Consider the following 14518-nt stretch of genomic DNA (forward strand, 5'->3'; position numbering starts at 1 on the left):
CAGCAGCTTTCACAGTCACAGGGCTGTTGTTCAGCAGCTTTCTCGTGGCCAGTCACAGGGCTGTTGTTCAGCAGCTTTCTCGTGGTCAGTCACAGGGCTGTTGTTCAGCAGCTTTCTCGTGGTCAGTCACATGGCTGTTGTTCAGCAGCTTTCTCGTGGTCAGTCACAGGGCTGTTGTTCAGCAGCTTTCTCGTGGTCAGTCACAGGGCTGTTGTTCAGCAGCTTCCTCGTGGTCAGTCACATGGCTGTTGTTCAGCAGCTTTCAGTCACAGGGCTGTTGTTCAGCTGCTTTCTCGTGGTCAGTCACATGGCTGTTGTTCAGCTGCTTTCTCGTGGTCAGTCACAGGGCTGTTGTTCAGCAGCTTCCTCGTGGTCAGTCACAGGGCTGTTGTTCAGCAGCTTTCTCGTGGTCAGTCACAGGGCTGTTGTTCAGCAGCTTCCTCGTGGTCAGTCACAGGGCTGTTGTTCAGCAGCTTTCTCGTGGTCAGTCACAGGGCTGTTGTTCAGCAGCTTTCTCGTGGTCAGTCACAGGGCTGTTGTTCAGCAACTTCCTCGTGGTCAGTCACAGGGCTGTTGTTCAGCAACTTTCTAGTTGGACTAAAATTATACTTTTTCTTTCTCACTTCTCTGTGCAGCTTTCTTCCATTGAAAAATCTATATTTTGGATATTTTGGAGCTGTGGAATTGTAGTCAGATTAAATCTCTTTTAGAACTGTTAACAGTGTTCAGATTAAATATCTTTTGAACTGATATTGTAGTGGGATTTAAATTCTATCATATGCATATTGCTATATTGAAGTAGCCTTCTTGCATTGTCGTGACTAACTGAATCTAATCTCTGTCTCGGAACAGAAATAGCAGGGCATTGTACAGTAGAAGAGTTGCAAACATACAATGTTTATCTCAGAGCAGGTACCATAGATTTACTAGAATGGGAATTCCCATTCAAGTCCATGTAACATGATTGGTTGACTTGTATTTCTATGGCTGGGCCATTTCAGTCGTTGGCTTGTCATGATGGAGTCTACTGGCTTTCTAATACCTCAGCACTGGTGTTTAGTTTCAGTCAAGTCTCCTTTCTGAAGCACCTGGGACTTGAAAAGGAACATCCCTGTCCTTTTAACATAAGAGACTGAGTCTAAAGGGTTAAATCTGTTCAGCTTTGACCAAGATGCCATGCAGTCAACAGACAGCACGTTCAGTCATTGTAGGTTCCCAGTTTCTGCAGGAGGACCCCTGGTTCTGATGCTGCTGTATCTACAGGTTTTCCTGGTTTGTAATTCCAGTAGCCTGGCCCCAGATCTGTGTGTTGTCTGGTCCAACTTGACAAACAGCCATGGTCCCAGGTCTATTGTGCTATCATTCATTCTTGACAAACAGCACAATAGACCTTGGACCAGGCTATCATTCCAATACGCCAAGGGCCAAACTGTTCTCCAGCTCTCCTTAACTGAGACCTCCACATGGAGAGAGGGGGGCATTCGGTTCAATTTACCCAATGGCTAAGGGCTCACTGGGTCATTTACCCAATGGCTAAGGGCTCACTGGGTCATTTACCCAATGGCTAAGGGCTCACTGGGTCATTTACCCAATGGCTAAGGGCTCACTGGGTCATTTACCCAATGGCTAAGGGCTCACTGGGTCATTTACCCAATGGCTAAGGGCCACTGGGTCATTTACCCAATGGCTAAGGGCTCACTGGGTCATTTACCCAATGGCTAAGGGCTCACTGGGTCATTTACCCAATGGCTAAGGGCTCACTGGGTCATTTACCCAATGGCTAAGGGCTCACTGGGTCATTTACCCAATGGCTAAGGGCTCACTGGGTCATTTACCCAATGGCTAAGGGCTCACTGGGTCATTTACCCAATGGCTAAGGGCTCACTGGGTCATTTACCCAATGGCTAAGGGCTCACTGGGTCATTTACCCAATGGCTAAGGGCTCACTGGGTCATTTACCCAATGGCTAAGGGCTCACTGGGTCATTTACAATGGCTGGGCTCACTGGGTCATTTACCCAATGGCTAAGGGCTCACTGGGTCATTTACCCAATGGCTAAGGGCTCACTGGGTCATTTACCCAATGGCTAAGGGCTCACTGGGTCATTTACCCAATGGCTAAGGGCTCACTGGGTCATTTACCCAATGGCTAAGGGCTCACTGGGTCATTTACCCAATGGCTAAGGGCTCACTGGGTCATTTACCCAATGGCTAAGGGCTCACTGGGTCATTTACCCAATGGCTAAGGGCTCACTGGGTCATTTACCATTGGCTAAGGGCTCACTGGGTCATTTACCCAATGGCTAAGGGCTCACTGGGTCATTTACCCAATGGCTAAGGGCTCACTGGGTCATTTACCCATTGGCTAAGGGCTCACTGGGTCATTTACCCATTGGCTAAGGGCTCACTGGGTCATTTACCCAATGGCTAAGGGCTCACTGGGTCATTTGGTTGGAGAAGTCAGCGAGGCACTTTACTGCAGACACTGTGGGCCTTCAGGAACTGGGTCTGCGTGGATAACTTGGTTGTGTTCCAGACCAGTGAACATTTATATGGGACGTAATGTTTCTTGGGCTCCAAAAAGGCTTTTCTATTCCTTATGTCTTGTTTTGTTAATAGACAGAAATTGGTTTTATTTCTGGAAGCAAAAAGACCGAACAAAAATACATGGATTTATAAGGTGCCTTTTCATCTTATACTTTATACTGGAAAAACGTGATTTGCTTTTTTTTTTTATACAAACTAAACGAATGTTCAATAAGAACTTATTTGGCATTGGAGATACTTGCCGACAATGTGAAACAAATGTAACCAATCTCTTGTAATGAGAATGATGGTGGTTTTGGGCCCCAGGTCGGGTTTGTGTTCATTTGGCATCAAACAAGAAAACAAATTGAAACTGGGTTCAGTCACTGAAACTGTTTCCAGCTGCAAAATATTTAAACCGTGATCGGATCCGTGCCCTAATAAACACTACCCAGGTTCCCCTACTGGCCCGATCACCCTGTCATCGACCGAAAAACCTCAGATATCACCAGCTTACATTGTCTTGTGTTCTTGTGAAGTCATAAGGATGTAATTCAGAAGACAGCCCCTGAAGTGTTAAACGTGAATGTTAAGATGGGTCCAAGCCACGGTTTGGGGGGGGGAAATACTACATCTTCACCCCCTCAAGTCTAAATCAAGTTCAATACTTTACTGTGTGATGTGGTCCAGGCCAGTTGGATGTAGCCTGAGTCCATCTGCTTGGGCTATTATGCCAACTCATTGTCATGCTAAATGTTTGGCTTGACTGACAGCAATGAAGTAGGCAAAAAGCACAGACAGACTGGCACTCAGGCTAGTGTGGATGCCCACCAGTGAAACTCAGGTTACGTAAAGACATCTACCTCTGCAGGTGAGAACTGTGAAAGCAGAGCTCGTTCATGTTCAGAAAGCTTTGGGCCCACATTCCCCTTTAAGATTGTGAAATGTTCTTATAGTCCAGTCTCTCGCTTTTCAATAAACTATTTTGTAGAATTTCAAACTTGGTTGTCACTTTAATTTCCTAGTTTGCTCGATGTTTAAATTGGTCTTGTGAATGAAATTAATTTCTAGGCAGTATACACACACAACCTTGCGTGGCTTCCCAGACTCCTTGCTCTGGCCAAACACTATGCCCACGGACGTTAGTTTTTCCTTCCGCCACAATGAGTCTGGCTCAGTAACGCCGACTTCCAGAATCCAGACACATTCTGATTGGTCCAACCCACAAGTAAATTGGCATTTTGAAAAGTCGTCATTTGCTTTGATACTCGAATGGTCCAATCGCCGACTTTGAAGCCACTGAAGTCATTTGTGACGAACAGCACAGTGGAATAATTCAGTGGGAGTCAGTAAATGGGGTTACATTTTCTTAGGTGATTATAGAAAACAAATGAACGCACTTAATTTAAAAGTTACAAAAAGTACTTTATTGCAATTTATGCACAAAACCAAAAAAAAAAAAAAAATCCGAGGTTCAAAATGATTTAGTCACTTGCCTCAGTCAAAGCAGAAAACAATAGAAATCCTTATTTAGACAGGTGGAAAAGAACCCCTGCTTTACCAAGTGCATTTGTTGAACTGTCCACCTGCATGGTTCAGTGGCATTTCACTCAGATGAGATTATCCTTTTATATAAACAACTTCTATACACTTTGGGCCAGTTTCCTGGACAGAGTGCCTAGTCTTGGACTAAGAAGCACAGCCAATTGTGAATATCCATTGAACATGCTTTTAAGTTAAGAACTACGCTTAAATCTGTGTTCAGGAAACCAGCCCTTTGTACCTGTAAGGGCTGCTTGATCAATATAGCAAACCAAATCCAGAAGAATGCTTCTATATGGGAAACAGAATGTCTGTCAGGTAGAGCTGGAGGCTACAATGTGAAATACTGTACAAGAGGAGAGAGATGCACCAGGAGGTGGTTGGTGGGTTGGGCTGGGGTAAGGTGGGGTGGAGTAGGCGGTTACGACCCTTGACCCTCCAGCTCTGAAGCAGGGGTGTCAGGCTCCTCATCATTATAGATGTTCTCAGCCTAGAGAAGGAAATTGTTACATCAGTTAAAGGATTTACAATTACTCTGATTAATAGGAGCAGACTTCTTGAATTAGCTTTAGACAAAAGTTAGAAATACACCAGGGTTAGGTTTTGTGAAAGTTCGGAAGCAAACGTGGTACTTTGACAACAGTGGACTCACCATTTGCCAAACCTGCATGATGTTATCCTCGGAGACGGAGCAGATGACCCATGGCTCGTTGGGGTTCCATGTGAAATCAGAAATCTTCGCTGTGTGTCCTCCATGGATGAACTGACGAGATAAAACAAGCAGGATGAGTAATATGCCAAGATATAACCTCCCTATAGGCCACCTGTCCCATTGGCTACTCTCCTATTGCTGGTTATTTAAAAGCTCAGGGGTAGGGTTGCAAAACTGGCAACTTTCCCAGAAATGTCATGATTTTCCCAGGATTCCTGAAAGAACAGGCCGGAAATCCAGGTAGTTTTTGGGAAAGTTGACATTTCTACAACCCTACTAAGGAGATAAAGGTCATACTTGTGGATGATGGGTCTATCACTCACCAGGAGTTCTGGAGGTCCGTCCTCTGCATCTTCAGCAGACTGTTCCTCTCCGATTTTACTGGGGACCGACAAGACAAAAAAACATTTCAACAGCATCCTATCAGATGACAGTGTTGACGAAACACCACCCCCCCCCCCCCCCCCAAGGGCGCTGAGCAAACGAACCATAAAGTCTAGTCCAGTCAACATGCCCTGTGGTCGGTCTTTACCTGAGATCCCATACGTTGAGCCTCCTATCTGTTCCGCTGGAAGCCAGAATGGTTTCGTTGTGAGGGGACCATTGCACCTGCCAAAGAAGTCAGTAAAGCACTGTCAGTGCAATAAACTCCAGCTCAGCACAACGTCTACGAGGGACACCAACACTTGGGAAAAGAGATGGAAAATCAATGCGACTACCCTGGGTTAAATAAAAATAGAAAGTTGAATGGGATGCCAACAAAGCCTGGTAACTCATCCAGACTCTCGATCCCATTGGTTCAGAGGGATTGAGAGCCCGGTAACTCATCCAGACTCTCGATCCCATTGGTTCAGAGGGATTGAGATGTTCTCTATTTATGGAGTATTACCTGGAAGATTTCATCCTTGTGCGATTCAAACGAGTGGAGCTTCAGTTTGAGGTTACGCAGATCCCAGAGAGCAACAGTCTGTTACAGAAAAAAGGAGAAAGAAAACATTTAGTAACAGTAAATATATTACAACGTATTCTTGGACTACCGTCCAGTATGAATTACACTTCCTGGTCATGTGATTTGTGACCTGACCACACCATTGTGCACGACCTTTATTTAACTAGGCAAGTCAGTTAAGAACAAATTCTTATTTACAATGACGGCCTAGGAACAGTGGGTTAACTGCCTGTTCAGGGGCAGAACGACAGAATTGCACCTTGTCAGCTCGGGGGTTTGAACTTGCAACCTTCCGGTTACTAGTCCAACGCTCCAACCACTAGGCTACGACACTCAAGCACTTGAGGTGAGACGGACGGACTGATTGTGTTTATCAAAGAAAATAGGTAAAGACCTTGTCTGCAGAGCCGGTGGCCAGGATGAACTCGCTGTAGGGGTTGAAGGATAGACAGTTGACCTCTGCAGTGTGGGCGTCCACGGCATGGCTGGGCTTAGACGTGTTGTTGGAGCGTGTGTCCCAGCTGAGACAGAGAGATGTCAAAGGTTAATGACAGGTTGACCTCTGCAGTGTGGGCGTCCACTGCATGGCTGGGCTTGGACGTGTTGGAGCGTGTGTCCCAGCTGAGACAGAGAGATGTCAAAGGTTAATGACAGGGGTTCCTAAACTTTCCCACTTGGGCCCCCCCCTTCCAGCATAGGGGAACATCCCGTGCCACTTCATGACACCAACTGTTCATACCCCTCTTGTTGATGGAGAGAATTTCAGGTTTAAAGTTTATTTTGTCATGGGGTGCAATTAACATGTTGCTGTTTTAAAGCTAATTGTTTTGCAATTCTATACACTTTGCCATGTTTAATGTGTATTCATGTGAAATGACAGACAAATTACAACAATCTATGGGCTAAAAACCTTAAAACATTAGCCGACATGGGCTAGTTGATCTGGACATTTCTGACAAGTTATAAATAGCTACGGTATTCAATGACTGGAATAGTGATGGACTACGCAATTTCAAAACTGCACCTTCTAGTATTACAACTTTCAAGAGTAAGTTTAAAGCCATTCTGAGTTCCTTATAAATAAAAACTGAAGGTATAGACAGTTAAGAGAATCAGATCCTTCCATTCAGTTTTCAAATCACTTTTCCTTTGAGAGATCTTCTTGTGTGGAAAGTTTAAGGCTACACACTGTACATAAAAACACACTGGATGTCATGATTAGTTACAACTTGAAAGTATCAGATTGTGTGAAAATACATTGAGTAGAAAAATAATAAACAGAGAAGGCTCACTCACATCATCAGTTTCTGGTCATCGGCCACAGAGCCAAACAGTGATTCGTGGAGCAGGTGCCAGGACACGTCCTCCACCACTGCAGTGTGACCGGTGAAGATCGTCTTAGCATCCACTATCTTCCCCTCCTTAGGACCAGCACCGATGTCCCACAGGCAGATCGTCTGGAGATTAAACATGTCAGTGCACTTCTAAATAACAATATATAGTAGTTCATATAACATTTGTCTAGATCTAATGAGTTTTTTTTTTTTTTTTACCTTTATTTAACCAGGCAAGTCAGTTAAGAACAAATTCTTATTTTCAATGACGGCCTAGGAACAGTGGGTTAACTGCCTGTTCAGGGGCAGAACGACAGATTTGTACCTTGTCAGCTCGGGGGCTTGAACTTGCAACCTTTCGGTTACTAGTCCAACACTCTAACCACTAGGCTACCCAGCCGCCCAGTTTGCTTAAATAACAATGCAAAAACGCTTCCATTTTCAGTGAAAGCCACAATCTAGCTTGAAATTCTTAAAACGCACAGGGGGAAAATGGTGTGCTTGACGGAGTGTAGAGAGAGACACTTACATGGTCATCAGAAGCACTGAGCAGGTTGCCACTGAGGTTGGGGTTCCAGGACAGGCCGTAGCCCTCCTTCTGGTGGCCTCGCAGGCGCAGGTCTGGGCTGCACTCACCACTGGGGTCTATGAGAGGGAGAGACAAGATGGTAGAGAAATGTTAAGACCAGAAAAGGGTCAAATACATATCAAGTTACTACTGTCAGGAACCGGATGGATGTTTTCCTGGTCGGATGGAATCGTTCCAAAAGTGCAGACTCAAACATTTGAATCCAATAGCATTTTGATTTGTTTTAAAGAGCAGTGATCTATTTACCAGATGTGTATTGTATTGTCTTACCTGGTTTGGAAGGGTGCTTGGTGTAGTCAAAGACCAGTACGTCTGAGGTGGGCGTCTTGGTAGCAATGATGCAGGGGTTCTGAGGCATGTACCTGGCCCGGTTCACTTCACCTTCGTGGTTTATCTTGATCTCAATCTCTATCTTTCCACTCACTGATCCAAAACCTCCAAATTCTGAGGAAGAAATACTGCACGTTCAGCATATTTTCTCAAGAGATAAAATGTTCACTGTGCCTATAACATCTTGACTTATAATATGCATATAAGGCCAGATTCCCAGACACAAAAACAGCACGGAAAATGTCTATTAAAATTATTTTTAAATCCGGGACTAGGCTTAATCTGTGTCCGGGAGACCATCCTCAAATGTAGAGAGAAGAGACCATACTACGATGAACATACCTGCTCCTTTTTCACTGTCGTAGTGGGAAGCATCAAACTGGGCGTCATCGTTGGGGACCTGTACGCTGGCGATCACCAGGTGATTCTGCTCATCTGACGTGTGAGTTCCCAGTACCAGTCTGTGGACTGCATAGTCCTTTCCATCCGGCCTGCACAGAGACACATTCAATACGGTCCGTGTGTGTGTGTGTCTGAAGTGGCACACTATTCCCTAGAGTGCACTACTTTTGACAAGAGACCTATAGTCAAAAGTAGTGCACTGCTATGTCAGAAGCAGACACCACATGGCAAAATAACATGCTTTTCTAGACTGAACTAGAATGGCTGACAAGGAAGGCCAGGTTGGTAGAGAGAACAATACGATGTTCAGTATATTAGGTAGGTCAGCAACACAGTTTTATTTTGAGCGCAGCAAGAGGAACAGAAATGGTGACGTAGCATTGGCTACTGTACCTGTTGACGTCAGGTAGCCACTGCACAGTGAGACTGGGCCACTCCAGCGCGTGGGTCATCACCAGGTCATAGAGGAAAGGAGTATTCTTCTTCCAGATTTTGTATTCTTCATTGATCACCCGCTCCTCAACTGCATCGTCGTACACTAGAACAGTGAAAGAGGCAACACTTACATAAGCCTACAATGGACTTACCGCAGTTACTACCAAGGCTAGTGTAACGTTAGGATTTACTGCATTCCTGTACCCTCGGGCCAGTTGTGCCTCATTTGCATGTTACACAAGCAAGCGGGCGGACTGTCAATGTGAGCTAGATAGCTAATCATTTATTTAGCAAGAAACTATTAGTTAGCTATCGAAATTCTCAACTTATAGAGCACTGATAGTGAACCCAGGCCGAACGTATGCAGCCTGTACTGGTTAGCATAGCTAGCTAACAGACCGCACTTTTCATTTGGCTATGCATCCAGCCGCGCACACAAAGCATGCATGAAACCGAGCCCATCAATTCCCTACCTTCTTTATCCGCCATGTTTGGGTTTTAGGGGATCCTGCAATTGTAGGTCACCCGTGGGTTTGCCCGAAAGCAAGGTAACTAGGTAGCTATTCTATATTATTTGCAAAAGGCCAAAACACAGCGGAATTTGTTGACCACTCAAAATCCCTCTTTCTTTTATGCGCGCATCCGAGGATGGAGAGCACAGCGCATGCGTTCCCACATTAACGTAGTAACGGCGCGTGCGCAGACATGACCAGGAAGTGATTTATCATCGAACAATCTAAAAATTAATGCGTTCGCTGAACATTTTCGAAGAGAAATGTAAAAGTTTATGGCAACAGTACAACGGAACGATTCATACGGTGCAAGTCATTTTCGTTTGAAACGATTTTGACAAACATTTCAAACGAAGAGGGAAATTTTCAACTTTGACCCCTGACGAATTGAATGAGTTTTCTGCAAAATGGCAGCATCAATACCTTCTGCCGTGTCAACAACCTCATTGGGGTATGTTAAGATAATTGGCGTTAATCTGATGTTGTTATGTCATGTAAATTTAATTGCATGGTGGTGCCAAATAATCACACCGTAGTGCTGTAAGTTATCTAGTTACGGTAGTCAAGTAGATAACTAACGTTAGCAAGCTCGCAGTGACTGTGTTGACAAACACTGAATAGATAGTAACTTAGACAACCGATGCCTTGTTATATTTCCCCACAGTCAAAAACGCAGGGCATCTTTGAAGAAGAAAGAAAGAAGAAAACGAAAACGCCAAGCCCTCGCCAAAGCCCAAATCAGAGAATCTGGTGGTATGTCACAGTGGTTATATTTGAAAATCCTACATGATATTCTCTCTACTACTAGCCAGTTGTTTATCAGCATAATTCCCGACGGGGACTATGTATTCTGAATGTCTAACCATCCACTGACGAGCTCTAATTCATCTCCCTAAACACTTAGAGAATGGAGATGATTCTCCACCAGAACAAGATGATGATGAAGATGAAAGGAAGGCTGAGGAAGAAAGGTAGCAAATATTTCTACAGTTTTAAGTTGATAAGCAATGGCAGTTTGTTTCAGGGTCTGTAATATTGTTCCATGTGTCCTGTATTCGAAAAATTGTAAGACTCCAATCAACTGTTCTCTCTGCTACCGCTCGGCAAGCGGTACTGGAGCGCCAAGTCAGCATTCTACCCCCAAGCCATAAGACTGCTGAACAACCAATCAAATGCCCCCCCCCAATCTGTTTTTACACTGCTGCTACTCACTGTTTATTATCCATGCATAGTCACTTTACAAATGACCTGGACTAACCTGTACCCCCACACATTGACTCGGTACTGGTACCCCCTGTGTATAGCCTTGTTATGTAAATGTATTGTGTTATATTTTGATAGTAAAAAAACAAAACAATTATTGTACTGCATTGTTGGTTAAGGCATAAGGGCTTGTACGTAAGCATTTCACGGTAGCCTGTTGTATTCGGCGCATGTGACAAATAACATTTGATTTGATTCAGACGGCGCCTAGACCAGGAGTGGCTGGAGAGGGAGAGGCTGGCCCAGCAGGAATTCAGACTCCGGTGGGAGAGGGAAGACGCTGCAAGGAAGAGACAGGAGGAAGAGGAGGTACAGAACTGTCACAATGTAGAATGGCACCCTATTCCCTAAGTTTAACCAGAACTCGGGCCAAAAGAAGTGCACTATAAGGGGAATAGGGTGCCACCCCCCCATGATTCACTGAAATAATGTGTGTAACCGCTTTCCATGTCTGCAGGCGAGGATAAAGCAGGAATGGGAGGCCCAGCAGAGGAGAGAGGAAGAGGAGAAGGAGCAGAAGCAACAGGAGAAGAGAGACAGAGAGGTGAAACGTGCACCAGGAGGATAAACGCACAATGGAAGAGCTACATATCCTCTTCCTTTTGTATTTTGGTCACACAATGGTTTTAACTTAAGAAATATTGCACAGTCATTTTTGCCTCAGACATCCACTTTTATCCACGTGTTTTTCCTTAACTGTGATACACGCAAAGACCTTAACTAAGATACACACAAAGAGGGACACTCCTACAGGTCTGTGCTGCCATGGGACAAGGATGTATCTTTTATCTGTGGATTTGTTTCCTCGTGTCTTCTGGTTATTATCATACTGCTCAGGGACAAAATACACACACACACACACCTTTTTGCAGTTCTTATGTCTAGTGTCTTTGTACAAAGGCATATTTTGTGGCCCCGCTTTCACCCACTGGTAAGAGATTCTTGACTTGCAGTAACAGATATCCAGATATGCCACTGCAGGTTTTCACCAGCCCATCCTATGTTTGCACCATTTATAGGAAGCTGTACAGAAAATGTTGGACCAGGCTGAGAGTCAGGTATGAAAACCAGACCAAATGCATATTGCATATCAAGTTTATGTTTGGAGTCTTGACCGTCTGTGACGGAACATTGTTCTGTAAAGCAGTGAGGTGTTACACAAGGATGAGTTCTGCAATTATTGCAGAAACTAACCTATTCTACTTCCTGTTTTGCGTGTAGCTGGAGAATGGGGGTCCCTGGAGAAACCCTGAGGCTCCAGACTTTGGTACGGAGCTAGACCGGGCTAACTGCCCCTTCTTCCTCAAAACTGGAGCCTGCCGCTTCGGCGACAGGTTGGTAATGGTTCTAAATAGGAACACATTTTTTTATTGTATTTTTATCATTCTAATTTATTTTTTATTTGTATTTTTAACATTTTTTGTTTTTAATATTATTACTATTATTTGTATTATGAATTTTTAGCTAGGATAGTCCACCACCATTTTCCAGGGAGTCCTGTGAAGTGCATTCTTGTTAATTTTCCTTAAATGAGGCTCATCTTTCAGAATACTGCATAGCACAGTCATTTGTATACCATATTTTCTTTATATTAGCGTTTAACTAATGAAATCTTCTGCTTACCTGATTGGTCAGGTGCTCTCGTAAGCATGTCCACCCCCCGTCCAGCCCTACTCTGATGATCCGGGGGATGTTTGCGACTTTCGGGATGGACCAGAGGTCACGGGACGACTACGATACAGACGCCTGTCTGGAGCACAGCGAGGAGGAGGTACAACAGCAGTTTGTGGATTTCTACGAGGATGTACTTCCTGAGTTCAGGACTGCTGGCAAGGTGGTGCAGTTTAAGGTGAATATGATGCTTGTCTTGCTGGACTGGAAGCAGTGATTCAATGGAAAGGAGACCTGTCCACTCTGAGGGGCAATGCATCAAACTCCTCTCTCGTTTTGTCTCTGTCTTCAGGTCAGCTGCAACTTTGAGCCACATTTGAGAGGAAATGTTTATGCCCAGTTTGACACGTAAGTAAACTAAGCAGCTTGTGAAAATGGTCTGATAAGTTTTGTAGGCATAGAAACAATGGTGTTTCTCAATTTTGAGTTATCAAGTAGTGTATCTTTACGGTCTATTTTTCTCTTTGCTGTCTGTGTCTTCAGAGAGGAGCAGTGCAGAGAGGCCTTCATGATGTTCAATGGAAGATGGTACGCTGGTAAACAGCTCCAGTGTGAGTTCTCTCCTGTCACCAGATGGAAGACTGCTATATGTGGTGAGTGAATGGAACACGAAAGTACAACTGAGAACCACAATACACCTACCTACACGGATTTTTACAGAATCATGCTAGTCATAAGTTGTGTATATTTTTAAGACCCTAGTATTTGTTTGATTGCCGTGATCCTCCACAGGTTTGTTCGACCGACAGAAGTGTCCGAAAGGAAAGCACTGCAACTTCCTGCACGTGTACCGTAACCCTGGAAATGAGTTCTGGGAGGCAGACAGGGACCTGCACATGTCCCCCGACCGGGGAGGAGGGGGTACCGGGTCTTTCGCTGGGGGCCGGTTCTCTGAGAGAAGTAACCGCTCCTCGTGGACCGAGAGGTCACAGAGCCGACGCGGGGAGAGGAGCAGGAGGAGTAGGAGCAGGGAGAGCAGAATAACCCAAAGGAGAGAGAGTCTTCAGAGTGACAGGTCTTGGACCAGTCGTACCAGCACGAGACCCAGGTCGAGGAGTAGGGACAGAGAAAGGAGAGACAGGAGCAGAGATAGGAGGGACAGAGGCAGGAGCAGGGACAGAGACCGGCGGGATGGGAGCAAGAGAGAGGGGTGGAGGGGTTCACCCACAGAGGCTAGTAGGGGGAGATCCAGATCAGCCAGCCCTGGAGAGTCCTCTACAAGGAAGAGACAGGGGAGCAGGAGCCCTGGAGAGTCCTCTAAGAGGAAGAGACAGGGGAGCAGGAGCCCTGGAGAGTCCTCTAAGAGGAAGAGACAGGGGAGCAGGAGCCCTGGAGAGTCCTCTAAGAGGAAGAGACAGGGGAGCAGGAGCCCTGGAGAGTCCTCTAAGAGGAAGAGACGGGGGAGCAGGAGCCCCGGGAAAACATCCCAAAAAGACAAGCAGCCAGCCAACGACAGCAGCGACACAGCTCCATCACGCCACAAACACTCCAAAAAAAGCAAAAAGAAGAAGAGCAAGAGGAGGAAACCCAAGAGGGACAAAAAGAGCCAGTCGGCTGGGGGTCAGAGTTCATCTGCAGAGTCAGGGAAGGAGTCTTGGGACGAGGAGAAACCCTCTCCAAACCTTGTAGACAGCAGTACACGGACTCCTCATGAGGTAGACAACACTACCCAGGAGACTGTGGATGTAGACAACACTACCCAGGAGACTGCTGGGGTAAATACCATACTTAGTCTCATGTTGTCTGAGTCTCTTGATAATGCCAATGCAGTCACTTCAGACATACAGACCCAGGTGAAGGAGGAGCCTGAGGATCCCTGTCCACCTATTGTCCCCTCTCCTAGCCCTGGGGATGTGGACATCGCTCAGACTCCTGGGGCCACTGACAACAGTACTCCTGAGGCAAACGCACTCTCCCCAGACCCCCATAGTATCTTCCTCAAGCAGGAGTATCCCTCTCTACCCAGTGTGCCTGAAGAGGAATGTGAACAGGATGGACCTGAGACGCTGCCTGATTCCCCTGACGATGATGACCCATAGCGGAATTAAATGTGTTCTGTATGGACTTCACCACGACCGCTATGGCCATTTTGAATTGCACACTGTTTATGCATTGACTGTTTTCAATCTTCACCAATGCACTGCTCAACCTAGCTTTCACAAATGTTACGTTTGTTCCAAATGTAAGATGTGACAATTAAAAGTTTTTATACATTATGTGTATTTTTATTGCCAAAAGTAACTCGTGAGCATTT

At 45.4% G+C, this 14518-nt stretch overlaps 2 protein-coding genes across 5 annotated transcripts; one reads left to right on the forward strand and one right to left on the reverse strand.

The window, feature by feature from the left end:
- Nucleotides 1-3929: 3929 nt before the first annotated feature.
- On the reverse strand, nt 3930-9477 carry LOC135529244 (histone-binding protein RBBP7). 2 transcript variants are annotated; one of them, XM_064958090.1, is made up of 12 exons: nt 9292-9477; nt 8777-8921; nt 8324-8472; nt 7922-8095; nt 7592-7707; nt 7025-7185; nt 6123-6249; nt 5669-5746; nt 5312-5388; nt 5103-5160; nt 4720-4830; nt 3930-4557 (listed from the first exon to the last, which is right to left on the reverse strand). In XM_064958090.1, the coding sequence occupies exons 1-12, from the start codon at nt 9305-9307 to the stop codon at nt 4489-4491; spliced, it is 1281 nt and encodes a 426-aa protein (XP_064814162.1). In that variant the 5' UTR covers nt 9308-9477; the 3' UTR covers nt 3930-4488. The 2 variants fall into 2 exon arrangements, with proteins under 2 accessions (XP_064814162.1, XP_064814160.1); XM_064958088.1 differs by having other exon boundaries at nt 5312-5391.
- A 45-nt stretch (nt 9478-9522) lies between these two features.
- On the forward strand, nt 9523-14480 carry LOC135529243 (U2 small nuclear ribonucleoprotein auxiliary factor 35 kDa subunit-related protein 2-like). 3 transcript variants are annotated; one of them, XM_064958085.1, is made up of 11 exons: nt 9523-9781; nt 9995-10083; nt 10235-10301; nt 10794-10902; nt 11051-11137; nt 11613-11651; nt 11815-11927; nt 12229-12442; nt 12557-12612; nt 12748-12857; nt 12997-14480. In XM_064958085.1, exons 1-11 carry the CDS (start codon nt 9738-9740, stop codon nt 14301-14303), a joined length of 2235 nt encoding a protein of 744 aa, XP_064814157.1. In that variant the 5' UTR covers nt 9523-9737; the 3' UTR covers nt 14304-14480. The 3 variants fall into 3 exon arrangements, with proteins under 3 accessions (XP_064814157.1, XP_064814159.1, XP_064814158.1); XM_064958087.1 differs by lacking the exons at nt 9523-9781; nt 9995-10083; nt 10235-10301; nt 10794-10902; nt 11051-11137 and adding an exon at nt 11164-11346; XM_064958086.1 differs by lacking the exons at nt 9523-9781; nt 9995-10083; nt 10235-10301; nt 10794-10902; nt 11051-11137 and adding an exon at nt 11165-11371 and having other exon boundaries at nt 11553-11651.
- The last annotated feature ends 38 nt before the right edge of the window (nt 14481-14518 follow it).

Source organism: Oncorhynchus masou, unplaced genomic scaffold (assembly GCF_036934945.1).
Source record: "Oncorhynchus masou masou isolate Uvic2021 unplaced genomic scaffold, UVic_Omas_1.1 unplaced_scaffold_1125, whole genome shotgun sequence".
Taxonomy (NCBI): Eukaryota; Metazoa; Chordata; class Actinopteri; order Salmoniformes; family Salmonidae; genus Oncorhynchus; species Oncorhynchus masou.

Bases quoted from the DNA above. Each gene is read 5' to 3' on its own strand.
- LOC135529244 (XM_064958088.1), bottom strand. The intron at 8,473-8,776 runs GTACAGTAGCCA...GTCTCTGTGCAG, and splicing joins TGGCTACCTGACGTCAACAG to GCCGGATGGAAAGGACTATG. The intron at 6,250-7,024 runs GTGAGTGAGCCT...TCTCTGTCTCAG, and splicing joins GATGACCAGAAACTGATGAT to CTGGGACACACGCTCCAACA.
- LOC135529243 (XM_064958085.1), top strand. From the start codon at position 9,738: ATGGCAGCATCAATACCTTCTGCCGTGTCAACAACCTCATTGGG. The intron at 10,084-10,234 runs GTATGTCACAGT...CTAAACACTTAG, and splicing joins CCAAATCAGAGAATCTGGTG to AGAATGGAGATGATTCTCCA. The intron at 11,928-12,228 runs GTTGGTAATGGT...CTGATTGGTCAG, and splicing joins GCCTGCCGCTTCGGCGACAG to GTGCTCTCGTAAGCATGTCC.